At 38.1% G+C, this 27,338-nt stretch overlaps 1 protein-coding gene and 1 long non-coding RNA gene across 2 annotated transcripts in view; both read left to right on the top strand.

The window, feature by feature from the left end:
• The window catches only part of LOC131959570 (A disintegrin and metalloproteinase with thrombospondin motifs 14), a 51,332-nt gene that overhangs the window by 9,342 nt on the left and 14,652 nt on the right, over window positions 1–27,338 (top strand). The window contains exons 3-9 of the mRNA XM_059324776.1: window positions 5,165–5,321; window positions 8,121–8,317; window positions 16,348–16,431; window positions 19,592–19,748; window positions 22,598–22,703; window positions 26,348–26,491; window positions 26,669–26,801. Coding sequence (XP_059180759.1) covers window positions 5,165–5,321; window positions 8,121–8,317; window positions 16,348–16,431; window positions 19,592–19,748; window positions 22,598–22,703; window positions 26,348–26,491; window positions 26,669–26,801 — 978 coding nt within the window. The remainder of the gene's footprint in view (window positions 1–5,164; window positions 5,322–8,120; window positions 8,318–16,347; window positions 16,432–19,591; window positions 19,749–22,597; window positions 22,704–26,347; window positions 26,492–26,668; window positions 26,802–27,338) is intronic.
• Window positions 148–524, top strand: LOC131959571 (uncharacterized). Its single transcript, XR_009389486.1, has 2 exons — window positions 148–230; window positions 356–524. It is a non-coding gene; the product is annotated as an uncharacterized LOC131959571 (long non-coding RNA).

Genomic DNA, 27,338 nt, shown 5'->3' with positions numbered 1-27,338 from the left:
TTCAATTATCACCTTAAAGCAACAAGCACAAGCCAGTGCACTGCAGTCTCTTTTTGTCTGGGTCTTTCTCAGGCTAAATACAGGTTGTTGGGGCAGAATGTGACCTTAAATTATCACCTATTGACACTACTGTTGGTTTGTCACTCACAGAAAAACGGTGCTACAAACTATGTTTTTTGGACAAAAAAGAAGAAGAACTAGGCTTGACAAAGTCATGCAACAATACAGAGGTTTGAACTGTATTTCTGCTTTATGTTATGCTACTGTTATTATAGAAAACTGTAACCAATTGTAGGTTAATTACTTTATTCAAGGAGGTTATGTCAGCCGTGCGCTTTGTCCATTTGTTTCTCAGCAGGATTACAGAAAAACTACTCGCCTGATTTTCAACAATCTTGATGGAACGGTGTAGCCTGATCCAAGGAAGAACCCATTAGGTTTTGGAGCAGATCCAAATCATAGGGTGTATATACTTACTCATTTTTACTTCCAGTATCATTATAAAATAAAGCATTTGTGCTGCATTTTTTTTGGTATCAGAATTATTGTAATAATTAGTTCCTGATCATACAACCCCAACTGTTGGAAAACAAATTTAAAGAAAAACAGAATGCATCTCACTCAGAAATGCATATATACATTTACACAAACAAAAGTTTACCAGTTTGAGCATTAAGTATCTTGTCTTTGTACTATATTTAACTAAATGTAGATTGCAAAAGTTTTCAAATCATTGCGTTCTGTTTTCATTAAGTTTTTTGAAGTGTCCCAACTTTGTGGTTTTCACATTGTGACTTAAAGCTCAACAAGTCAGAAGAAGAGGTTGCTAAAGACATTTTTAGCATCGGAGTGAGTTCACCAGCTCTCACCTCATTTGTTATTTTTTTTACTCATTTGTTCAGTGACACACTCCCACTCCTGTTTTTACAAAAAAAGCCTCTCTGAAATTACATACAGTAAATATCCACCTTCAAAGTTGCTCTGACGAATGTGTGGAATTTAGTGCACCAGTTTTTCTGAGGTGTCAATGACACTGATGGATGCGTCATTGCCTCGGCTTCAGCGTGGTTTTCAGTGAATTGTATCCTCCACAGAGCACTACAGGTCTCAGAAATATTCCAGATGTTTCGACACCCACATTCAGTGGAGCAGCCTGATGATGATTGCCGCATAATTTAACTTGTTTTGACCCAATTAAAGCTAATGTATCTGTATTGTAGCATCCAAATGTGAAATTTGAAAAACAAAACAGCCTTAACCCTCAGATTTTTACAGTTTTGGGTGATGATGAGGTGTTATTTGCACTGCTTATTAGTAACACTGTCTTCCAAAAATCAGTTTCACTCAGTTCAGTGTGATGAGTAGACCTGAAAACAAAAGTTGGAGCTGAATTGGGCACACATTGCTCATCAATTAACAGGTTGCCCCGCCCTAAAACATGCCCTGCTTTATCATCTATTTTACTCTATGTTGGGACCATAAAACTCAAAATCTTATCAGGAAAATGTTTACTGAGGTGATAAATCAAGGGAGAATTAGGTTCATTTTCTTATATATTTCTATACAATCTACAATCTTTTTGCAACCAATGGAGTCGCCCCCTGCTGGCCATTATAAGGAATGCAGATTTAAGGCACTTCAGCATTGGCTTTTGTCTATAAAATAACTGCTCAGGTGCATTGCATTCACCTGTCTTTGTGACTTTTTATTGCCAAAAGTTTGCCACTGAAAATTCCCCATGTGTTTTGGAGAGAAAAGTATTTCATTCATGTTTAGATTGATAGCATACAATGTAGTTGTACTAATACTCCCCTTAATATGCTGTTTTTAATAAGCCAATTAAATTTTTAGCCTAGAAAATGCTTGATATATAGTAATATATATATATATATATATATATATGTATATATGTTTAAAAATGCTTGCTTTGTAAGACTGTCATCCCAAAACCCAAAGATATTCTTTCCAGTGATATGAAACAGAGAAAACCAGCAAATCCTCAAATGTATAAATCTGGAATCATTTTTCAGGTCTTCATCAGTTAATCAAAGTTTAATTTTCACTGGGGTGAAGCCATTACTAATACAGAGACTAACTCTGTACAAATTATTGAAAGCCCAATAGCTTTGTGTCCCCATCCGACTTCTGACAGCAAACCTCTTCCCTAACTGAGACTTCTCCATGCAGTGTGCATATGTTTACATTTGGTTCCTCTGTAGGCCCTTCCAGATGCTACTGCTCTCTCCCCTCACAGACCTGGTTTCTCTTTCCACCCACTGCTGAAATAAGAGACCACAGAGGAAGTATTCGAGTATGTCTTACTTGGCATTTCCTGGTCAGGGGCTGGACAGATTCTTTCACTCTTCTTTGCCCTTACTGTCACATCTCCACACTGAAGTTCACAGCGTTGGTGTTGTTAGTTCCAAGCAACAGCATGCTGAGGATTTTTTTTTAGGCACAATGTTCTCTTTACTGGACTTTATTTAGATCTCTTTTTGCAGCTGTAAATACACACATCATTGCCAAAGTCTTGTTGGTGTGCCTTCTTCATGAGTATAATGATAGGCTGGATAGATTTCTTTTTTTCTCAGTAAGAGTTGGGAATATGAGACTCTCTCACTCATGTAAGCAGTTGTGTAACTTGGAGGGAAAGGTTTTGGTTTTACCATAGAAATAGGAGTAAGAGACATTGCACAGTGGTCATTTGCTACATAACAAAGTGGCGATTGTTGTTAAGTGTTATGATGACAACACACATTAGTGGGGCTGTAATGTGGGTCTGCAGCTCCAGAGATAAATATATGTATAGTTTGCTAGCTACTTAGCTAGCCAGCCAACTTTTGCGCTCATTTTCTGTAACAAGTGAATCATTAAAAGCTACTATCCTGCTAACTAGCAGACAGTTGGCTAGTCATGTAGCTAGCTTGCTAATTCCACAGTGCTTCAGTGTTGCTCTGGTTACAGAAAATGAGCTAAATTAGCTAAAAAAAAACACAGTACCACAGCTATCGTTAGCTACTGTGCATTTAAAAATGTATTATGCTATATTAGCTACATTTTTATTTAGTGTATGGACATGTGTTGTTTATTATACAGTCTATGGGCCTACCCGTAACGCTACCCCCATAATATCTGGTAAAACAAAAACATACGATTGTTTACAGCATGATCAGAGCTCTGAAAAAAGTTTTGGCAACTCTGTTTCTATTTCTGTGAATTTTACGCAAAATAATAATCACTTTTTCTGGTCACAGTTTCTTCTTACGCATCCAGCATGTAATGGAGCAGCATTTTGTCATTTAGAGAGATGTTTCTGGGCACCCGATGAATGCCAGCTGCTAAGTGGTCCTTTGTGTTTACCAGCTAGATGCACATTGTTTTCGTCTGCTGTATAGTGCTGAGCAGGTAGTGCACAGTAGGCTTTTAGAGCTGAAAACACCTACCTGCATGTTTGGCCTTAAACAACACGATGAGAGCGGTGAGAGTGAACCAGAATAATAAAGTTGTAAGCCGGTCAGCTAAACAATTAGCTGGAATCCACTATAAAACACTGTTAAGTTGAGAGGAGCTGCAGATTAAGGTCATAATTCTCTGATATTTGAAGAATACCAATAATAACCATTCTTGGGGTGTACACTGATGTTGTGTGAAGTAATCGACTAATACATTGCCAACAAATTCCGTTATCTGCACTTGACTTTTGCAGATATGCAGATAGAAATAGCAGCAAATAAATGGCAAAAATGTACGTGAGGTAATTTGGAAACATAACGGTCCTGACAAGCATTCAGAGAAAGTCCACTTTAGGTAATGACTTGATTACTTGTGTAATACTGAAATCAGTTGGGCTCAAAGAATCACTATAAAAGGACTGCGAACATATGCCTGGGTTTTCACTCAAAGCTCGCTTGTCTTGAATCAATGCAAATTGATTTTATATGATACGGTAATTGCAGGAAATTGCCTCAATAATTATTGAGTTTTCACTAGTTTGAGACTGGTGAATAAATACAGCAGCTTTCAAAATGCAAACTGTAATGTTCACACATATTTGTATTATGATTGTGGCAGTTTATGAGAGAGACAGAGCTGGATGTTTGCCTCCCTGTGCAGTCCATCTAAATATTTACCTTCAGTCACATTAAGTGAACAACAGAGGCCTGAAGTAGAGGATGTTTACTTTTTGGAAATCAGTGCGTACGCTTTCTTATGTGTTGTGCCAATGCTAATAAAGTTACTTCAGCTCAGATGCTAAAGGAAAATGCAGGTAAAGAGTCATTTATGTGGATGGACCACATTTTGTGCTGTCCTTTTACTGACACATTCTGCAGAGACATCTCTTTGGTTCTCTGTCGTCCACCTGGTGATTAAGCCCGTTTTCCTCTGTCCCAGGTACACTTAAAGTGTTACACCACATGCTATTATGCCATCAGAATGGGGGGAAAAAACATTTTAATTGCACAGTTTGTTTCTGGTGAATTGATGTGTACACTACATATCATTTTCGACAGTGCAGCAACAGGAGAACTATTCGAAATCAAGAGTAAATGTCAGCACTTGATCGCTGTCCCTCTGAATAAAATGCACAAGGTCCTATTTCTGTAGCTGTCATGCTCTTTCATCAGTCAGTCAGAGAGAAATCACCATTATGTGACAGGTGTAAATTGTTCCCCCAACCCATAATTTAGTGCTGCTAATAGAAATGCGAAATAGAGTTTTGAATAAGGGCCCCATGCGCACCAATCCATCGCGTTCCCAATAATTTACCCCCTGGCTACGTTTGCATGGAAGTAGCATAATCACGGCTGCTCTCTGCAGGTAGTCGAAAAGGTAGTGGTTACTTACAAAAGCGAGTAAAAGTCAGAGTTTGAATTCTTTGAACATCAGAGATATTTGAATTCATTAAAAAACCAAGCACAGATAGAAATGTGTGGCTGGATACAGACATTGCTACTCATCAGTAGATCAGTGTGAAATCATGGTGACACTCAATAAATCCAGATTAAGGGCTTATTTTTGAGGGGCCCCCAAATTGTGTCTACCTGCGTCATTCCCCTTCTAAAAATCTTCCAATTGATCAGCCACACTGTAATTACTGGCTCCAGTGGAATTACTGTCCTTTGAAGGAGGAGGGGTGCACTAATTTCAAGCCCTCTTTTTCCAGGCAGGTCTGATCCGGACTGATAATGGGGAGTTTTTCATCGAGCCCCTTGAGAAGGGCCAACAGGATGTGGAAGTGAAGGGGCGTGTCCACGTGGTCTACCGCAGGTCGGCCATCAAGCGGGAGACGGGCCAGCGGAGGGAGGACCTCCACAATGAAGGTAGGAATCTGACGTCAGTGGAAAAAGCAGTGTGTGTGTGTTTAGACTGTGTGGGTGTGCATTGTGAGTAAATGCACATGTGTAAGCGGACCGGAGGTTCTCAAGAGTGAGGGCTGTTTTTTTAGTAGTACATCACAGGATTGAATGAAGCACCATTCATCGTTTCGTAAATTGTGGTTCATCTGCATTTAATGCAGTAGTGGTTTGTGCATGTTTTAGCTTATTTATTTCAGATCATTTATTATTATTATTGACATACTCACAGCTGTTTTCATTTTAGACATTTTTCTTATGATAGAAAAATCTATCATCAGACTCCTAAAACCACCATAATGACCGGCAAGTCCAAAACTCAAACAGTTTTTGTTATAGTTAATTTTCTGCTGTCAATTTATTGGAAAAAATGATCATCAAGACAATTTTCTACATTTACTGTGACACACATAATCATTCTACATCGATTCAGACCAGGCGAGCCTTGAGTGGAAACCTGTGTAGCTGAAGTCTTTTAGTGATTCCTAGAGTACAACTGATTTCAGTATGACACTTAATCAAGTCATTAACTCTAGTGGAGCTTCTCTGAGTGCTTCCCAATTACCTCACGTACATTTCTGCCATTTAGTCACAGCTCTTTCTTTCTGCATATCTGCAAACGTCATTTGCAGATAACAAAATTTGTTGGCGACGTATTAGTCAATTACCTCTCACAACATCAGTGTCTTTCCTTATAAACCTACTGGGTGATGTTGCACTGTGAATCCTTTATTGTTTCCTTGAATCCTTTAATTAAACAAAAAAGACATTCATAGTGATGAACCTGCACAGAATTATTACCTAAATCTGCAGCTCTGCATCGTTTTATTGTGAGTTTCAGCTCGTTGTTTAGCTGACTGGCCTACGACTTTACTGTTCTGGTTCACTCTCATGTCATCAAGCTGCACAAATCAATATTTGTTATAGTAACATTAAATCACATTTCTATATTGGATGTGAAAAGAGAGAAAAGACAAACCTAGAGACTGCTGGTCACCGCCGGTGATCTCACTACGAGCCGGGGGACAGCGGAGCCGCCGAGAGACCCGCAGCAGCTTGTTTATTGCCCATAAAATCAGTGGATGTGTGTGGCTGAATGACATGAGGGGGAATAAAGCGTGAAAATAAATAATCTTATTCTCCGAGAACTGGAGAAGCAAAGCAGCAAGCAACATTCTCTCACAGACACACACACAACAAACATCCATTTCTGTTGCTCTACTACGTCATCTGGTATAACTGATCTGATTGGCTAAGAGCTACCTACAGACACTTTTGATAGACATTCTAAGCGTCCAATAAACGGCTCCGGAGGACCGTAAACCACACCTCCTCTACGGAAAAATCCATTGCTCGTTGCCAGACTAGACCTCATTTGAGAATAGTCTGGTGTTAGCCAGGCTAGTCGTTATCAGTGGTTGTCATTCCCATAAGTATGGGCTAATATTTTAATTTGTTATTAGCCCATTCAATAACTGGTCCCTAAAAACTGCTGTAAGGTTTTTTTTTAGGGTTAGACATATAAAACATAGTTTAAAAAATAAATATAATAAGTGACGATACTTCACAAACCTCAGTCTCCTGGACTCAGCTGGTAAAGGGAGGAATTCTTGGCTCCAGTGGTTGTAATAGTCACTTTTTCTTGTTTTTACTGCCCTTGTGAAATGCATTGCATACTTTTACAGGATGCTTTCTTCAGCTCAATTTGCATTTTAATATTGTTGCCATTTCTTTCTTTTCCATTAGAGTTTCTGTACCTATGAAAAAAAACCTTCAAAGGATTTTTTGTCCTTTGTAAAAAGCTTTAAGTGAAAATATGTTTCAACAAGGCCACAGTGTTGCCAATTTTTGTCCTTCAGTTTCCAAGCAGAAGCCGGTTATTGTTTTCTGCATTATGCATTCATCCTTCATTTTAATTTTTCTGCATTGAAAAAAAACCTTGTTCAATTGAGTTTCTTGTATGCATAAGACACTGAAGAATTATTATAGCTTTAAGCAACATGTCTGCCTTTTATGAGCCGTTGCCAGACACGCTCACTGTGTCAACACATTATGCAATTACATGAAGTTATTACCTCCATCAAGTCTATTATGAATGGGGTTTTGTTTATTTGTCTGCTTATTTATCTCTATAAAAAATTGGTGCTGCAAAAATATCTCGATATATTTCAACTGTGGTGTTTTTCTCACATGATGTAGCCTATAAAATATATATTCCTCGCCTATGGATTTTTTCTTTCACATTCTGACATTATTTCACCTCACCTCCAGAGATCTGGGCCATCACACATGTTCTGCAGGGATTTTGCACAATTTCTATATTTTTTTATGAGAATTTGACACGGACAGATGACACACTGTGCCTCAATATCACACCTAGACAAAACAGTTGAAGTGCTTTATAACATAGACCAATGTTGTTTATTGGTCTAACTCAGCAGGGATTCATGCCAAGAAGGCACAAGTTATAGTTAGGTTAAATGTGGGGCTGAGAAGAAATACACTTCTTACTCTGCAAGCCAGTGATCTACGAGTCCAAGGGGAGAATTTTGACTAGAGATCAGGTGGCTTAGAAAATATAAAGTCCACAGGCCTGTTGAATGTCCCAAATGATTCCTCCTGTGCATCCTGAGACTCAAAGACAAGTTTATTTTATGTTGAGACATAAATCACTCTACAGGATCTGAAATAAAAGAAGAAATCACACACATGCATCAGATTCCCACAGTCTGTTCACTTGTTTATTCCCTGCTCATATTTTTGCAGTGGCAGACTTTGGGATCGCAGACCTTCCTGCGGCTCTGGATCTCGTCGAGCATAAACTGTCTGAGTCCGAGCGCAAGAGGAGGCACGCAAAGAAAGACGACTACAACATCGAGGTGCTGCTCGCTGTGGACGACTCAGTGGTGCGCTTCCATGGCAAGGAGCATGTGCAGAATTATGTCCTCACGCTCATGAACATAGTAAGTCTATTCTTCTGTTTGAATAAAAGGTCTTCAAGCGTCAAGTGTCATAAGGACACAGATGATTTCCTGAGATTGAGCTTGCCTTGTCTGACCAAAACTGTGAATAACCTTGGGCGATAAGCCACCATCATGAAGTGGTGAAGTGGTGAAGTAGAATAGTGAACCCTGTGATTGAGCCTAGACACTGATGGTATGATGAGATGAAGAGAATTTTGATGATCTGAATGTGAAGAAGATTGGCCTCCTGGGCACAGATGTGATTAAAGGACTTCTAATGAGCTCATCATGGGCACTTGTATGAGGGATGAAAGAGCGCTGCGATAATTTTACATGACATGACAGCAGCAGAGAGGAGACCAGGGAGGCGAGCTCAGTCTCAAAATGGTCTAGTTAGCAATAATGTGCAACAGACTTTGTGGTGCATTTTCTTGTTTGGTGGGTGTGTCAGAGGTTTTTCCCTCTTCCCAATGTAAACCCGGCTTATTTAAATGGCACAACAGGGTGTTTAATGCATCACCATTTCCAGATAAATAAATGTTTTGGTTTGGGTTTTTTTGGGCTGAATGCATTCAAGATGTAAAGTTTGACAGCAGCGACATAATCAGCTGTTGTAGATAATGTCAAATGTGGCTGGCTGAGAAAAAAGAGCAAAAAGTGTTCCAAATCATAGGACCAGATATGTTATAGGTGTGTTTCTAAAATTAGCTCCCTTACCGGTGGGCGGAGCAACACATCCACATACATAAATGTAACAGTCACTGTTTTTGATACGTCCTTAATGTTGTAAAACTGAGATTTAGGCAACAAAACAAACCCCCTAAGGTCAGAAGAAAAACGTTCATGGCTACAAAAGATTCCCCAAATTGCTCCCGATGCTGCGTTCATCTAGCCTGGCTAGCACCAGACAAATCTCAAATGAGGACATCGGAGCCGCCGAGAGACCTTTCGCCTTTCAACTTTCGCTCTAAACTATTTAAAACACCATCTACAGCTAAAGAGAGTTTCGCATCTGCAGCAGCCATGTTGGACCCGTAAGAAAACTACAAGCTTCCAAGTGCCGAGTAGTACGCGTCATCGCCTTGCCGTCCCTCCCCGCTCTGTGATTGGATCCCTAAAACAGGGCTAAGAAACTGCCTTGGTTGCCAGACCGCCTGGAGGTTCGAAAAGTAAATTTGAGCGCGCAAGGCAGTATGGGTATACCCAGGCTAGCGTTCATTGTTGTGTGAATGAATTCCCAATGGTGGCAGGTGGTATCCTCGGCCACCAGTATGAATCTGTGTGTGAATGGGTGAATGAGCGTAGTGTGTAGTGTAGAGCGCTATATAAGTGCACCCCATTTACCCATTCATAACTATGACTACAGCGCTGCTAACTAATAACATAACTAAAGAGCATTTTTTGGGGAGAGTACGCCTTTTAATCAGCTGATAAAAAGAAGCAGAAGGAGTTCATTTTATGTCGGGTTTGACGCAGACATAAATCACTCCACAGGATCTGAAATAAGTCTCACACAGTCTGTTTATTGTGAGAGAGAATTGTGAGTGAGGCTTAAATATATTTCTTCCTGACTGAACTTAAACGCTGAGCTTTATTGAGATCACTATTACTTAAAACAGCAATGATAATCTTGACTTTGTCAGTTTTGCCTAAAAAAAGACTAAAACAATGAATCTCTCAAAATAGATTCTCATTCTCATAAATTTCTCACTTTCTTTTTCTTTTTTTCCCCAAGGTCTTTTTATGAATTCAATCAGGAATAAAACAGTTAAGTGTACATAGACAAAAATGTGTTTTTAAATATCCTTTCTTGACGTTAAACTGTTGAGTTGGGTGCTTTTCTATCTGTGGAGGTTTTTTCCCCTCCTTGTCCTCTCTGACATCAGACCTTGCCACACTTCTCCCCAGACCCCCACTCTCTCTAGCTGTTTATGGATTACCGATGAGAGGTGAAAAAAAATTCTCAGCTCATTCATTACGGGTTCCACCAGCTCCTACCACCATAATCTACTTAATAGGCCCAAATCCTTCAAGTCAGATTTTCACAGGGTGCTGGTTTCACTCTGTAACAGTTACCATTTGGACCCTGCATGGTGGTCTGATTAGCTGCACTAGACCAATTAGAAAGTTGACTGGGAGCTGCGCGGGGCAGTCATGGAAACCAGTGCCAGGAGTTTGCTCGTATTTCCAGGCGCTGCTGACATGGAATGATGTGTTTATTTAATTAGGATATTATATACACGTTCCTTCTACAGATGTCTTTGGCAGGGAGACATGTCTGCTTTAATGCCACAGGCTGACTATACTGTGAAGTGGCTGTGAGAGTGTGCCCATTATCTGTCATTGGTGGCGAGTGCTTTCTGAGAAGCACTTATTTTACATTACTAACAGGATAAGTCTTTTCCAAGAACTCACAATATATATAGGGGACTAAGCTGTCAAATTCAAGGAATACTTCATACCTGAAGTAATCATTTATTGATTAAAAACTCACCCCTTTTCAACACTTTTTCTCGCCTCCATTTAACTGTTTAACTGCATTTTGTGTCCACAAAATTACATTAAATCAAGAATCGTTTTGTCAAATAAGATAAAAAAATCTCAATTCTGAATTGAGATAGCATGATGTCAGAGGTCACATGATCGCTTTGAAAATCACCATTGAACATTAAAAAATAACCTAACTTTGCAGCGTTATTTCAACATCTTTCCGACACGATATCCTGACACACATTCCTTACATCTTCTAGTTTCATATGATACCAGTATCTCCAGTATATTCCTAAAAGTGAGCCTGCTATGGCCTCCAAAAAAAACAAAGAACAGCAAAAATACTGACGGACCGCCATCCGTCGGAACTCTAAATATTGATACTTGGCAGCCATGAATCGATATAATATTGTCATACAAAATATTGCGATACTATGCTGTATTGATTTTTTCCCCCACCTCTTGCCACAACAGTGTGAGGCTTGCACGGGCCCATTACTCGCACAGAGACAAAAAGTTGTAAATACTAAGATTACATTTTAACTTTCACACAATATTTACACAATAACATTTTTCAGTAATTAGGGTTTTCCCCGATAAAAGTTGTGACTATCAACTGACCAGCATTTGCCAATGTCCAATGTCCTCTGACAAGTCCACTTGCTAGATTATCTAAAGTTACATGAGTTGGTGATAATTGGAAGTGTGAAGGTAAAGAAAACTAATCTCAGACCTGCTGTTTCCTAAAGTGCATTCACTTTTTCATCAATCAACAGATCTTGCTGATAAGCTTTCCGACCATTGTATCTTTGTTTCCAACCACGCCGCCCAAAAAAAAAATTCTTAGCCCTCTGAAACCCAGATTTGTATTTTACTATGATATATAAAATATATATATAAAAGTCCTGCAGCTCTATAGAATCAGCACAATCATGGCTAGCAGTGTGAACAACTAAAACATGAGAATAATACAGTTATAATGACATAAATCATTAAAAAAGGCTGAATTTCTCTTCTAATAATTATTATTTTAATTGAATTAGATTTATAAATACAACATTGTTTCAAGTGCCCACAAGTGTCATGATTATTGGGGAAAAAAGGGTCTCCACATGCTATTTAAATTGAACTATCTACATTTTTATAACCTCTACTTTTAACCTATCCTGTCCTCTCCTCTCTGGTCTGTGTAAACAGCCTGAAGTTCTGTCTGATTTTCAGTGAATATTTGCTAAATGACCGCTTGTCTCAGCAGAATCAATTATGTCCTCCCAGTTGGGTCGAGGAGCGCAGAATCTAACAATTTTAACAAGATCTAGTTTTTCCAAATAGTTTATTTCTGGCAATGTTTGACATGTAATATTTCTGTTAAAATTACTTTGTTCCACAATTTAAAGCTTAGTTTTTGGATAGTTTTCTAACAGAAACTTTCATAACCTTTCAAGGACTGTCAGAAAGTTCAAATGCAGATTATAATTCCTAGTTTTACAGTTTCTTTTTGTGATAAACGCTGTGTTTTTGGTGACCTTTAAGAGAAAGAATTAAAAATAAAAATACCTTTTTAAAAAATAAAAAAAAAGTCCCTGATGCCTAGGTCAACTTAGCCCTGGTGGGGCTGACGAGCTTCTAATTCACTGGGGAAACTATCAGCCCTAATATAGTTTGCTGTCTTTTGGCTCCATTTACTTCAAATCATTAATAATTTGCTACAAGTTTGTAGTCTAAATTCACTGTGGAGGTTTTATTTTAAGAATTGATGTGGTTGAGTAACTGATATACACATGGTCATTTAAAGGGTTAAGTATTCCATTGTGTTCTAACAAGTAATATATACAGAGTCCCCTTCCTCCTGAGTAAAACTTGACAAGAGAATTTCCAGAGAGAAAGTTTCAGCAAACGAGGATCAATACTCTTTAGTTCCACTTGTAAGCCACAGGCTTGCTGTGTCTGAAAGAGCTCTGCCCACTCAAATCCCTCTGAATCCCTGCTCCGTGGCTGCATAATGTGTAGTACCACCTGGAGAAACTCTCCCTGAGGGATTGATTACTGAACATCCTGTCTGCGCAAAGCCAAGGTGACTGCTGAGGTGCCTGCCGCACAATGGCTGTGTTGTTTGAGCGCACACCACGTTTTGTCCACGTCGATGTGATGCTGTGCACAAGCCAGGGACACCTAGCGCCTGTAGCTCACAGCTGCTACTCTCATTTTCAGCCACAACAGTCCAATTCCAGCCCTCTGTGTGCTCCTCCTGGCTTTGTAATTATCGCTGTATACGTGGGGTTGGAGGACTCACCAAACGTTATTTATTTTTTATTTATTTTTTGAAGGCAGAATCCATAGAGTCCTGAGTCAGGAAAATATGCAACATCAGCCGTCATGGAACTTTTATGATGCTATTCTATCTATCATGCTATCAACAGTTTCTCTGTTTCAGGTCCAACATAAACACACGTATATAGGTCAGTATGGACCCGACTAGGAATTTGAGCTCGTAACAAATCTGAGAGAATTTGGGGTCACTCGAGTGCTCTTTGCAGCATTTATTGACCTGAATGGGCTTCTGTGAATGGAATATTTGCTTAAATGCCTTGGGTGTAACCCTGCGTCCCAGAGCAAATTTGAACTCTGGCCAAGATAGCCTTTCTTTAGTGACAGAGCTTTTGTTCTGCACAGTCATAATTTTTACCTATAGAAAGCTGAGTGGCACACACTTGTTGGTGTTTTAGTAGTACTCTGTTATTTTGTTTGTATTATCGGAACTTTTATGAGCCTGCACAAGGACACATACATGCCTACAAGAAGGTGTTTTTGAGACAAAATGTATCACAAAGTAGCCTTTTTAGCACTTTTCAGCCTTTTCAGCACTCATTGACAATGACAAAAAAAAACTTCGAGGTCTGCCTGTCTGAATACTTTCTTATTTTTTGTTTGACGATCTTGGTTCTACAGATGGCTGCTTGTCCTTGCAGGTATTAAAGCTCACAGGCTGCCTCATGTGTCAGGATTGTAACATTCATGAAATTAAAAATTGTAGTGTGCAGCTGGAGAGATTAGAGTTTATGGACAGAAATAGCATGCCAGCTGTTCCCCATCTCATCTGGAGAATCAATGGAAGCTTCCAGCAACACCAATTATTAAAAAAAGAAAAGAAAATCAATTTCAAATAGCTCACTCTGTGCCCACTCTGTGTCTGAGTGGCATCATCATCGTATCAAAGCAGACACTGAGTGATTTTTGAAATAGTGTGACAACCAGAGTTTGCACTAATTGTGCGTGACTGACAGTAGATTAGATTTATAATGGCACTGTTGATTAAAAGACAGAATCACTTCAGATGTGTTGAACAGTTGCCAGTAAAGTGCCTTTTTTTAATTTTACAACAATTCTTGAAAAACGAATGGGTTTTTTGGAAATAGGGCCATAGTCAAGGGAAAGTGTTGGTTTCTTAAGTAGAGGCTGGATACATTCTGGTAATGCACGAAAAAGAGAACTTTGGGATATTACTCAGAAAAAGTTTTATTGGCAGAAAGTTGCAGGAGCAGAGATGCTTTTATCATTTCCACAAAGCTGCTGCTGTCCCCTGCAGAGACGGCTCTGGCTGCACAGGGCGATGGATTTGTTTGATCCACCATAAAAGATTGAACCATAAAATAAAACTTATATCGCTGAGGGGTATTAAACATTAAATTACATGGATTGTCATGATGCAGTTAAAAAAAAAGAGCTGATGTAGAAAAAGGTTAAAAAAACAAACACATTCAGACACATTAAAAGCCCAGCTGTAACTTCTATGAATAATTACATGTCTAAACCCCTGCTGTGATAAAGGCATACTGTATATTGCCAAAAATGGTGCTGTCAGAACCCATATACTATTGAGGCCTCACTTACCTCGAGTGACATTTACGAAGTGTAGGTTTAGTGTTATTTGTTCAGGTTATGAGAGATCTATGCTGACATTTCTGCCACTACACCAATACTGATGATTAGAAGTCTTTTGTAGTGCAGTTCACCCATAATTCAAAATACATATTTTAAGATTATTTTGGTGTGAGTTGCAGAGTGCCAGAGAAAGAAAATCCACAGACTTTGTAGTGAACAGTCCCATGTATGAACTATTTTCTTTCTATGGAGTTACACAGTTACACCGCTAACTGTCTCTCAATTCAGTTTTAAATCACATAACACATAAGCCTATGGAAACATTTTTTTTGACTTTTACTTCCAGAACCTGTGGCACCTGACACTCCTCACATATTGCAACTCTGATAGACACTAAAGAATTAATTAATTTTATACCCCGACCCTTTGATATTAGTTTAAAAGTAAGCAGTTAGTAAAAAGTTGCAGGAGTAGCTGATAAAAACATACATAATTAAAGAAAAAAAAATTGCATAAATACTGAAGATAAACACATATGTTGCATGTTATTTTCTCAGCTTGTAACATGACACACCGTGTTAAATTGATGTGTGATGACCCACGTGCCTTAAAACACCAGTTGTAAACACATGTTTCCTCTCAGTGGAGAAATGTGAGGATGCTTTGTGAGGCTAAATGACTTCATGTTTACCAATCGAGAGTCGCCCGGTTTGTTAATTACAGCCCATAACCAATATGTCCCAACAAAATGACTAACTGATTTATGGAAAAAGAAATAGTCACCTCTTATTTTCCCTCTGAACTTTATTTATCAACCACAAGGCGAAGCAGTTGATTGACTTTACGGGGCCCGGAGGAGTGCCGACATGTAGCGACCATGTGATGAAAATAAAACACACGTGGAAAGTGGAAAGTGGAAATTGGACTTGGGACTTGGGACTTGAATTGGATCCTAGCTTGGCCTGGGGTTAAGCATCCACATACCACAGCATTATTATAAAGCCAAATAGCAGTCGACACATTTCTGGGTCAGGCCTCTTTGCCATTGCATAACAACACTGGTTTTATTGGATGGTTGCCAATGTATAAACATATTTCATCAGTATTCCAAGCTTGTTGTAAAAAATGGAGGAAAAAAAACAGCCTGCTGCTGGGATGCTGTACCTCAGACATAAAATCTGTGGAAACAGCACAAATTACTGCAAACAGTTTCTTTTTCTCTGTGCTTTTTATTACCCATGATACAAAGCATCACACAGTAGAAGGTGTTATTCACTTGTCCTCGCAGTTTGATAGTGATCATTTTTGTCACAATAAAAGAGAGAGCAGAAACAATCACAAGACATTCTCAGATACACAGAAAATAAAAGGTAGTAAAAAAGGAGTAAAAAAGTAAAAAGTGAAGAAGTAAAAAGGAGTAGTAAAATAGCATTACATAAAAAAACAAGTCTATAAAAGTGGGTTTTAGGAAGTGATTTAAAAGAAGTTATTAACTGTAAACCTTTGAAAATTCAGTAACTAGAGATGAACAGAGACAGCTGTTATTTGTTTGACAGGCTCACTATTGTGAGACGTTCGGTCACCTTCATCAAATGCTTTGTGTTTCCTTCATTTCATTTCATTTCAATCATTGACAGATGATGTTCCTTTCCTTTCAGGTTGATGAAATCTATCATGATGAATCTTTGGGAACCAACATCAATGTTGTCCTTGTCCGGATGATAATGGTTGGGTATCGACAGGTGAGCTTTATCACACATTGCTGTTATTTTCTATAGTTATATTTCAAACAATGAAGCCAATTGCTGAAGGACTTTAGACTGTGTTGAACCACAGACAACAAATAGTGGATAGTCAACATTATGTTACCCTTTGGTTTGTGAAGTCAAGCCTCAAGACTGGCATTTTGGCAATTGCCATCATGTTTTTTTCCCCATACCTGGCTTTATCGTCCACTTTCCTCTAATGGGACCATAATTTACAGATTGAACATCATGTTGTATTGAGGAAGACTTGAAACTAACAATTGATAAACGATAGACTCATTAGGAAAATGTTTACTGAGTTAATAAATCAAAATCGAAGTAGGTTCATTTTCTCATTGACTTCTATTCAATCAGACTTCTTCGCAGCAGCAGCCAGTAGACACGCTACTGGACATTAGAAAGAATGCATGTTTAAGGCACTGCTGCATTGGCTTCACTGTTCCGACTTGGAGTTGCAACTTAATTGTTTTCATATAAATACATCTGTTGATTCATGACATTACATTATTAAATTGTTGTTACTGCCTACAGACAGCGATGGAATCAAAATAAAAAAATATATTACGATGGTAGCTTCATTTTGCAATACACGCCCACAACGTTCAGGTGTCTCAAGTTAGTTGTTTATAACCTCAGAGAGAGTTTGAGTAGGTAAGAAGATCGATAGCAGTTCTTTACTGTATTGACCTGAGAGTGGTGTTGATCTACTCATCAACTCTCAGCAGCAAGGTAAACATGCTCATTTACCAATACACTGAACTGTTCCATCTAGACTGACTCAGTCAGTGCATGTCTGACATCAAAGTAACCAGCTTACATTTGACTCTCTGCAGTTTCTGATTTTTTAGTGTACATGAGAAACCACAAACGTCACAATGTACATATTGACGGTGTATACAATTTAATTTCAAGTCAGTCACTTTAGTGCCTGTTCTGTCATGTCAGGCACAGAAAAATAATGTAATTAGTCCGTAATCCTCGCAATTTGTGGATGTGCGTGTGCATGTGCTCCTGCATGTGTTTTGGGGATTTAAAGGTTACTACAGATTCTGCACAAGCTGATTCCTCTGAGTAGCCTGGTTCCATGCCACACACTGATTGCACTGGCCATGAATCCCCAAATTTGTCATAGTTTAAGGATTTTCAAAAATATTGAGTTTTAATGGGTGCTTTAACGGAATTATGTGTATCTCTGCATGGTTAAATTATGACACTAAAATAAAAAGGGAAAGATCACATTTTTAATGCTTTTTGGGGCCCCCTGGTTTGTTAGGGGCCCTTAGCAGCGTGTGGTGTAATTTTTCTAATAATGCTTTGGGCCACTGTTGATTGACAGGCGTTATATGGGCCAAAAATGGCAGTAATAGCATCTAAAACCAAACACTGTGCTAAAAAAATATCAATACATTTAAACTCCAAAGAGCTGTTAAAATAACTTGAATTTGAAAATTGGATAATAATCATAATCACTACTCAGCAATGCATTCTGCACCTTAGCTCAGCCAGCGGAAAGTGATTAGTGTTTATATAATTTACAGATCATATGTGCACAAACATCCTGAAATAATCACATGTGGCATTTATTAAAGGAATAGAACATTCAGTAGATGCTGCTTGGTTTAATAACCTGCTTTACATCACAACTATAAAGGGGCATGTTTTAATTTTCTCATTGTTATGTATGTGCATGTAGTGATTAACATATACACGAAGAAACTAAAGAAAAGCAAAGAAATCGGTCCATGTTTGCTGGTGATTAAAGCTGCAAATATTGTAGTAAAAAGCGACATATTTACACCTGGAGACAGACACAGTGGGTTATTAACCGTGAGTGCCTTTCCAATCAACATTATTATATGATGCTGCCTGGCGACTTTGTTTCTGTTGTCTGGTTGCCAAAGCAGCAAAATGCAGTTTACACAACACCAATTACATGAGCTTGAATGTGTTGAATGTGTCACAAGCACACACTCTGAGGAGGACAGATCGTCTGGTGTCAACGCATTCTTTTATCCTCAACTGAGTGTTTTTGTTGAATATGTTGAACACAAAAGAAAAATAATAAAAAGTGTTTTCCATTTTCATTTTATTGCACTTTTCCAGTTTCCAAGAACAGTTTTCCATTTGGAAAATTGTCTGTCTCCAGTCGTAAATAAATGCCAGTGTGAGAAAAAAGAAAAAACACACACAAGGCTGGTTTCTGTGTTCAAAATGAAAATGTGATCCAGTTGGAGAAACATTGAGCAGGCGGGAAGTAAAATCTGTTTTCAATATCCGTTAGGAATCTAATTTGCATGCATGAATATTTCACAAGCAACAAAAAATGAAAAGTCATTGCATAAGTACCTTAAACCTGCATTTTTTTCTAATGTCCAGCAGGGGGCGACTCCACTGATTTCTAATAGAGGTGCGATTGTATAAACACTGCCACTCAAAAGTTTAGGGTCACTCAGAAATGTTCTTATTTTTTAAAGAAAAGTGGTAAATGACTATTAAAGCTGGAAAAAGCTGATTTTCTTATGGAATGTCTATTATATATTGTCAGCAGCCATCACTCCTGTGTTCCAGTGGCACGTTGTGTTAAATAGAGTTGAAAGGCTCATTGATAATTAAAACACCTGAGCATTATGTTAGCACAGCTGAAAACTGTTTTGTGCTGATTTGAGAAGAAATAAAATGATCCTTCCTCAGGCTAGTTGAGTATCTAGAGGTAAAGTTGGAGATATGTACAAGTTAAAATTATTATTTCTACCCTTGTCAATGTCTTTACTATATTTTCTATTCATTTTGGAACTCATTTCATAAATAAATCGACATTTTCTGGGTGACCCCAAACTTTTGAGCGCTAATGTAAATGACAAAAATGTCCTTACCTTCACTTGATTCATTAACTCAGTAAACCATCACAAGTTTATGGTCTCAATCGCTAGTTTCAAGTCATCTTCAGCAGAGCATGTTGTCCATTTGTTAAATTATTCTCCCATGTAGAATAAAATACATGATAAAAGTGGAGTGTGCAACTGTTTTTCTAACTATGGAGCACTTGCAGTCCATGGATTATAACACCAGCTTCTATTCTCAGTCTGATGTTTCATCAAAGGTTAATTATTCTCCCTGCTGCTTCTATTTCTTGCAGTCTATAAGCCTAATTGAGCGTGGCAACCCATCCCGCAGCCTGGAGCAGGTGTGTCGATGGGCCAACACGCAGCAGCGACGTGACCCCGACCACGCCGAGTACCACGATCATGCCATCTTCCTCACAAGGCAAGATTTTGGTCCCGCAGGTATGCAAGGTACTGTATTTTTCTCGATCGAGGACTGTGCAGACTGAGTGCTGATATCTGCTTCCATTCACTAAAGGGTTGGCTTCAAGTCTTGCCCAGGTAAGGTCGCTGGAAACTTAAAAGTGGAGGCTCTGGCTGAGGTCACAAACTCAATTCAACCTCGCAGGAAAATAATTACTGAGTAACCATCGAACACCTTGCTGACTTGACATTGATGCCACCCTGGATAAGAAAAATTGAGATTGATCTGAAGGTTTTTGGCATGTAGAGAAAAAACAGAAGTGTTTGTTAGTTTGTGATTAATGTAAACTAACTGTATCTTGTTCAGTAAATTTTGTAAAGTTCCTTATGGACTTTTCTCCACTCAATCCTAATAACACATGTATGCAGCCATTTGTAGGAGTTTTACACCATACATGTTTCTGTCGGTTAAGCATTTGTCTCATGCTGTATTTCTTCTTTTCAGCCCTTCAAAACAAAATTTGAAGTGAGCAGCCTAACCGCCAGAGAAACTTGCTCCAGAATGAACAAACATCCTCTGTGCTCAAGTTCAATATCTTGCACTGACCTGTGTATATTTTTAACTTTTAAAGCACATGTGTCATGTTTAGAAGACAACCCGAGGCTACCTGGTTTGCTTGTCACACCTCCGGATGTTGCCATAGCTGCCGTTGTGTTGTATCCATAACAAGCCCGGTTTCTATGGCGCCGTGCACTGTGTTACATTGGACCCGGTGCTGTGTCTCCGGGTCACGAGCAGACATCACACTCTCTTGTCAAAGTTTAGCTGTGAGATGGTAGATTCTATATCCAAATACAGATATTGTGGCTGTGGGATAGAGGAAAATCCATTCTAGCTGCAAGAGTTGCTGTTCTTTTAGCTTGATAATTAGTTTGTATAAATACACTGAAATTTTATCTTGTGAATGACTTTTGCTCTCCTTTCCAAGAAATTATTTCCCCACGCAGTATGTTCAGTGTTTGACTTTATCAACCACATGACAGAGATGGCCTCTCTCCTCTCTCATGACATCAGCAGAGACCCCGAGCTGTTGCTGCTGCACCTTTTCGCTGTGCAAAGCCTCCCTTCATGGGAATGTAATCTGCATTCTCTTGAATTCCCCTTATCTGCCTTTCAGATAAAGGGTCACGCTCCACAACTGCTTTTATGTCATGTTTGTGTTTCATTCCGCTATTTAACTCGCAGCACTAAATGTGTCCATTATGTTGTCATTACGAAAAGTTCCATCAAGCATCTGGATCAAACCTTTTCTTGTTAAGCATTATCATAATCCCACTGTAGCAAAAAAAAAAAAAAAGCAAAAAAAGAAAGACTCTGCTCTGACTGACTTGCTGCAGATGTTTCTCTTTTTCAACACCACCAAAATAACCTGATGCTTTTTAAGACTCTTTATCACCGGCTGTCTTTCTGCTGCATTTTCTGCTTTTTACCTGCATGCCAAAAAGGTCTTATTATGGTCAGAAAGCATGAAAAAAATCATAAAACAGGAGGGAAGAGTGCTTCTGAACCAAACCCAAAACGCGCTAAGCTGAATCGCTGCACACCTCTTGATCGAGTCATGTTTAATGTTTGTGCTTTGCTTGAAAGTTTGGGGAACTTTGTGAAATGTTGCAATGCTGGGGAAGATGACTGCTGGGTAATGATGAAAGGCTTCGGAGCTTTCTGTTTACTTTGTGAATATGTTTTTAAGTATAGTGAGGAGATGCTCTCAGCCCCCCAACTTGCTAAATCTCCCTGGTGGTGCTTTTAAGGGAATAGTTTGGATTTTTTTAAAAGTATTTATCCATAGTCGGTGTATTACCTGCAGTAGATGGTGGTCAACTATGGAAGTCGGAAGCCATTAAATGTACCAAATATAACATTAAAAATAAATGTAGGCATCATTAGTTCATAAAATATGAAATAAATGAATATATTTGTTTTAATTAGGTTCTTTACTTATTAATATCTGAAGTAATTCCCCTATGTATTTAATATGATGTTACTATTAAATATCCTATTTAGTTTTCTCTTTTATATATTTATTCATTTATTTTTCATTTTTATAGCTTCCGACGTACACAGTTGTCTCGACCCCAGTTTGAAGAAGCAGGCAGGAGTACTAAGCAATGTACTGCTGAGGATGGGAGCAACAGCAAAATGTATTTTAGCCACCTTAAAAAGACCATAAAAAACACATCAGTTTAAGTGCACATGGATGGAACTGAAGACGTTATTGATACTCTCTTTAAAGCCACCAGACTCTATTGCCAAAAACAGTGATTTATGCAGAAAATTGGATTTGCTGGTCTAGTGTTGCCACCATGGAATTTGTTTGTTTGTGTTATCGTGTGACTTTGGTGAATCTGAACTGAGCCTTTAAAGCATCAAAGCTGCACAAACAAACTAACTGGCTGAGGCAGCGGTAGACCAGCAACATCTTTTTAAAGTAAAAGTACTGTTTTTTCAGTGGAGTCTGGTGGCTTTAATGAGAACATATTGTACATGGACATAATTGCTTTACTGGAAAAAGCTGGATGATTGCAAGGTAACAATAGGTGAGGAAAAATAATCAGTTGCTAAATTCAGTTTATATAGACATGTGCGTTTCTCATTGAAAGAAACGTTAAAAGCAATCATCAAACGTACTGCAGTTTTTTATCTTTATGTACTAATTTTAGCTCAATCAGGTGGACATAAAGAAAAGATTAAGAAAGTCACAATGGCTGCAGTCAGACCATATACAGGCCTTACATAAGCTCTAATTTGTACCTGAACATTGGCACTATATGAGAACTTGACAACCTTCATCCTGGTGCTTGATTATTAGGGCTGTGTGGTCTCTTCTGTTGCCCAGGTTACGCTCCAGTTACAGGGATGTGCCACCCACTCAGGAGCTGCACTCTGAACCATGAGGACGGCTTCTCCTCAGCCTTTGTGGTTGCTCATGAAACCGGCCATGTGTGAGTAACGGCAAGATGATGAAAGGACCAGCAGGGTCTTACTGCATCCCATTAAGGCGATAGTTTTGCATGGTAGTCTTCAATCAAATCTGAACAAAACAAAGCATCTGGCTGCCTCAGCGTGTGTATGCAGGTACACAACATAAGATTATTCAGCCCTGCTGCTGAATAACAGGGTACTGACTAATTAAATGTGCCATTACCACAAATGAGCACATAGTACATAGTTATGTGCATAAACTGCATGTCTTGTATAAGCATATACTGCATGCAACAGTTCAAACTTTAAGGGCAGCTGCAGATATTTATAGATGACCAAAATGTCTCAACTAACTTTCATGAACTGAAAACACACTGTGAAAGGGTCAAAGGTAGCTTTTTAATCACAAGGTAGCCACGCCGTAAATCACACTCTGCTTTATCTTCTGTTTTACTCTAAATGTGACTATAATTTACGAAGCGGTCATCATGCTCTATTGAAGAAAACTTAAAAGTAGCAACTGACACCATAAACTCACTAATAGGATGTTCACAGAGGTTAAAAATAAAAGTTATTTTCTCATAGACTTCTATACAATCAGACTTCTTTTTTTTGCTACCAGTGGAGTCGCCTCCTGCTAGCTGTTAGAAAGAATGCAGATTGAGGCACTTCTGTTTTGACTTCACTTGTCAGACCTTTTGGTGAAACATTGATTGTGCATAATATAGTTTGGTTTGTACATGGATTATTGAAACACTTAAAATTACCACAGAAAAATTCCACGTCATTTTAACCCCCCTTTAAAAGCTCTGCAATAAAAAACTTTTTTTTTAAATACAAGTATGAGAAGTAACATGTAGCCACATTTTATACCAACAGTAGCAGTCCCTGTTGAGACTAGTCATGCCCTGATACATTTGTATGTATTTTTAGTATTCACTAAATATGTATCACTGAATATAATACACTAAGTATTGAATGTGGCTTTGAATTCATATATTTTTTGTCTTGTTAACTTATTTCTTCATCAATTATTCTGATTTTGATGATTAAGACCTGAAAGTTTTCCGAATTATAAACAGTATTTCATTCAAATCTTTGTACAGCTGCACTTCTCAGACATAAAGTGAATTCTGCAAAATGTCCAACCATTTCTTTAAGTTAAGTTCATTACTACATAACAGTATTTAGTTACTTTCCCACTCCCAGAATTATCTATAGTATGTGTACTTATTATTAGCAACAGGCTGCATCCACTCTGTCTGTATTAGTGGAGTGTCAGTTGAACTTATTAGCAGCTTCTGCCTGTGGTCACACACCACAGTGATCATGTTCAACTTATGTTCAGTTATCATGGTCCATTTCACACAGACTTCTCCTCTAATGGAGCTCTAATGGCTTATCAAGTAATGTCTGTGATCTGCACCATCAACTGCAGCATAAGGTCAACTGGCCAGGCCCTCTTGATTGACTGTCACATAAGAAATAAAGAAAGAAAAGGTCACTAATCTTTTAATCCATTGACAGTTAAAAGGAGGGCAGATTTCCTATCAATAGATGACTCAAAGCGACCCTTTCAAACTATACATCATAACGTCGTAATGGTTTTTCTGGGCTAAGTGTTTGTGTGCTGAGTCACAGAAACGTTGTTGAAATGCACATGGACATCTCAAAATAATGACTATTCACCCCTATATCAAAAATACATATTTTCCTCTTACCTGTAGTGTTATTTATCAAGTATGATATATTCTTACTGAATATATATCAGCTGTAGAGATGTCTTCCCTCTGCAGAATATAATGGAGCTAAATGTAATTTGAGCAGTTTTGTTTAGGTAGTTTACTTTCTAGTATAGTTCCTACATGAAACTGCTCAAAGCTGATAACTCCAACACTTGGAAGCTCACACTGAAACACTCTGGGTTGATAAATAGCACCACAGGTAAGAAAATGAGTTTTAGTGGTTGAATGTTATGTTTTATTGATTTCTGACTTGTTTGAAAAATAGATAACACTAACATTTTAGTTTTAAGCCTCCTGTTATGTTCGTTTCTCAGGAACAGCAACAATGTTCGTGGGTCTATTTGACCCGGGGCATGATTAATTATCCAAAAGTGTCAGAAACCAAAAAATCCCAATAACCATTGTTTATATTTCATTAATAACTCCATTACTAACCATCTCAATCAATATATTAAAACTTTATGTACATTGGAAAGACCTACATGTAATATATAAAAGTTTTACATGAAATTGAGTTATTGAAAATTTTATTTTTTATTTTTTATTTTTTTTCTCTTTATTGAGTGAGTTGATAAATTAACATAAGTTACCTCTACTGTTCAGGGTCAGATTGACCATTGAACAGTATCTATTTAATATAAAAATGCAAATGTGTGAAATGAACCATTTTCATTTTATATGTTTATTACACTTATTAAGCCAAGCAGAAGAAGTTTCATTCTTTTTAGAATTAAGGTTACTGGATTTGGCACTGGTGTTATTTTTTTTAACAATAGCCAGCCATAATTATTATAGTATGTATTTCTGCAGATGCATTGAGTTAGCACGTAAGTTGTCTAGGTTTCAGCCTTTTCTGAACCATCACTTAATGCCTGGGTCATAGTCTGGAATTGCTCTTTAGATCCAACATTGATAATTCATGTGTCATCACATCCCGCCGGAATTAATCATTACAGGGAATTTTTTCCGGACCTCCTGTAGAAAAACAGTTCAGTTGATTATCAGCTCACAGAGAAGACGGATGCCAGCAGCAGCCTGTCCCTCTGCTGTTCAAGAAGCATCCGTAACTCAGCATGTTTTCTTCTCTTTCTTCATTTTAATTAGTCTCTGAGAACAACTGAAGCACCTACTGCTGTCATGGCCATTAAGACTGGAATACTGAAAAAAGGAAATTATTTTGTTGGTATTTAACAACCCCCGCTGAATAAGCGTAAATAATCTAACTTGTTTAACACAAAAGTAAAAATGCATCTTAGCAGTGGCTTTAAATGGTCAGATAAAGGTTTCACAATCCACGAAGGCAAGGTATATTTTAATATTAGCTTTTAAAATTGGCAACCGTCTCAAAAATCCCATCCACTCAAGCATGGCAAAGAACGATGGGTTCTGCCTGATAGCACCTACATCCTAATGGACTCCAACCCATGGCACTTACTCCTGTGTTGTCTTTTGACCTCATCTTTTTATTTTATTCAGGACAAAGAAATTATATCTATCTATCTATCTATCTATCTATCTATCTATCCATCTATCCATCCATCCATCCATCCATCCATCCATCCATCCATTGATTGGGTGGTCTAATATATTAAATTTTAGGCCACCCATGTTTTCTTCAATTTCTTATTCATGTTAATGCCTGGTACATCTAAAGGTACATTTGTTTGGACAAATATAATGATAACAATAAAAATAGCTCATAAGAGCCATTTTCCATGATTTTCTTGATAAAGATTTTGGTTATTATCAAGAAAAAAACATGGAAAATGGCTTGAGTTGTACCAGGCATTAAAATGAACAAGATATATTTGGAGATATCTTATCAAAGAAGAAGTATGCATTCAGTACTTGACAGATAATACAGCCACTATTCCTCCTGTAGTTGCTTTTCTCCTGTTCACATGATTTTTTCTCTCCAGGCTTGGCATGGAGCACGATGGTCAGGGGAACCGCTGTGCTGATGAGACTAGTATGGGCAGCATCATGGCGCCGCTTGTCCAAGCAGCTTTCCACCGATATCACTGGTCACGTTGCAGCAAGCAGGAGCTCAATCGATACATCCAGTATGTTTATTTTTCCAACTCCATGACTTCTCATTTTCTCCACATATTTGTTTTTAAGCCACAAGGCTTATGTGTGAAATAGCTCAACATAATACTATTGTTCTTGTAGAATTTTTGTCTCATGATATCTCTTCTCCAAAGGTGTGATATATGTTATTTTTCCCATATTTTCTTCAGCTCCTATGACTGCCTGCTGGATGACCCCTTTGAACACAAGTGGCCCAAGCTTCCTGAGCTCCCTGGAATTAATTATTCGATGGACGAGCAGTGCCGCTTTGATTTTGGTGTTGGCTATAAAATGTGCACCGCTGTAAGTCATTCACAGCTGTATAATCTCCTGAATACTAGATAGATAGATAGATAGATAGATGGATGGATGGATGGATGGATGGATGGATGGATAGATAGATAGATAGATAGATAGATAGCGTCATAGAAAAAAAATATTAGACCACCCTTGTTTTCTTCAATTTCTTGTTTATTTTAAATTATTTTAATGTCTGGTACAACTAAAGGTACATTTGTTTGGACAAATATAATGATAACAACAAAAATAGCTAATAAGACTTTTAATTTTAAGAGCTGATATTGAGCCATTTTCCATGCTTTTTTTTCTTGATAATAACCAAAATCTTTATCAAGAAAATCATGGAAAATGGCTCTTATGAGCTGTTTTTTGTTGTTATCATTATATTTTTCCAAACAAATGTATACCTTTAGTTGAACCAGACCATTAAAATGAATAAGAAATTGAAGAAACAAGGGTGGTCTAATATTTTTTTCCACGACTGTAGATAGACAGCTAGATAGATAAATAGACAGACAGACAGACAGACAGACAGACAGA

Source organism: Centropristis striata, chromosome 21 (assembly GCF_030273125.1).
Source record: "Centropristis striata isolate RG_2023a ecotype Rhode Island chromosome 21, C.striata_1.0, whole genome shotgun sequence".
Taxonomy (NCBI): domain Eukaryota; kingdom Metazoa; phylum Chordata; class Actinopteri; order Perciformes; family Serranidae; genus Centropristis; species Centropristis striata.
Note: the sequence above shows the minus strand (reverse complement) of the source record. Positions and strands in the feature narration are given on the sequence as shown.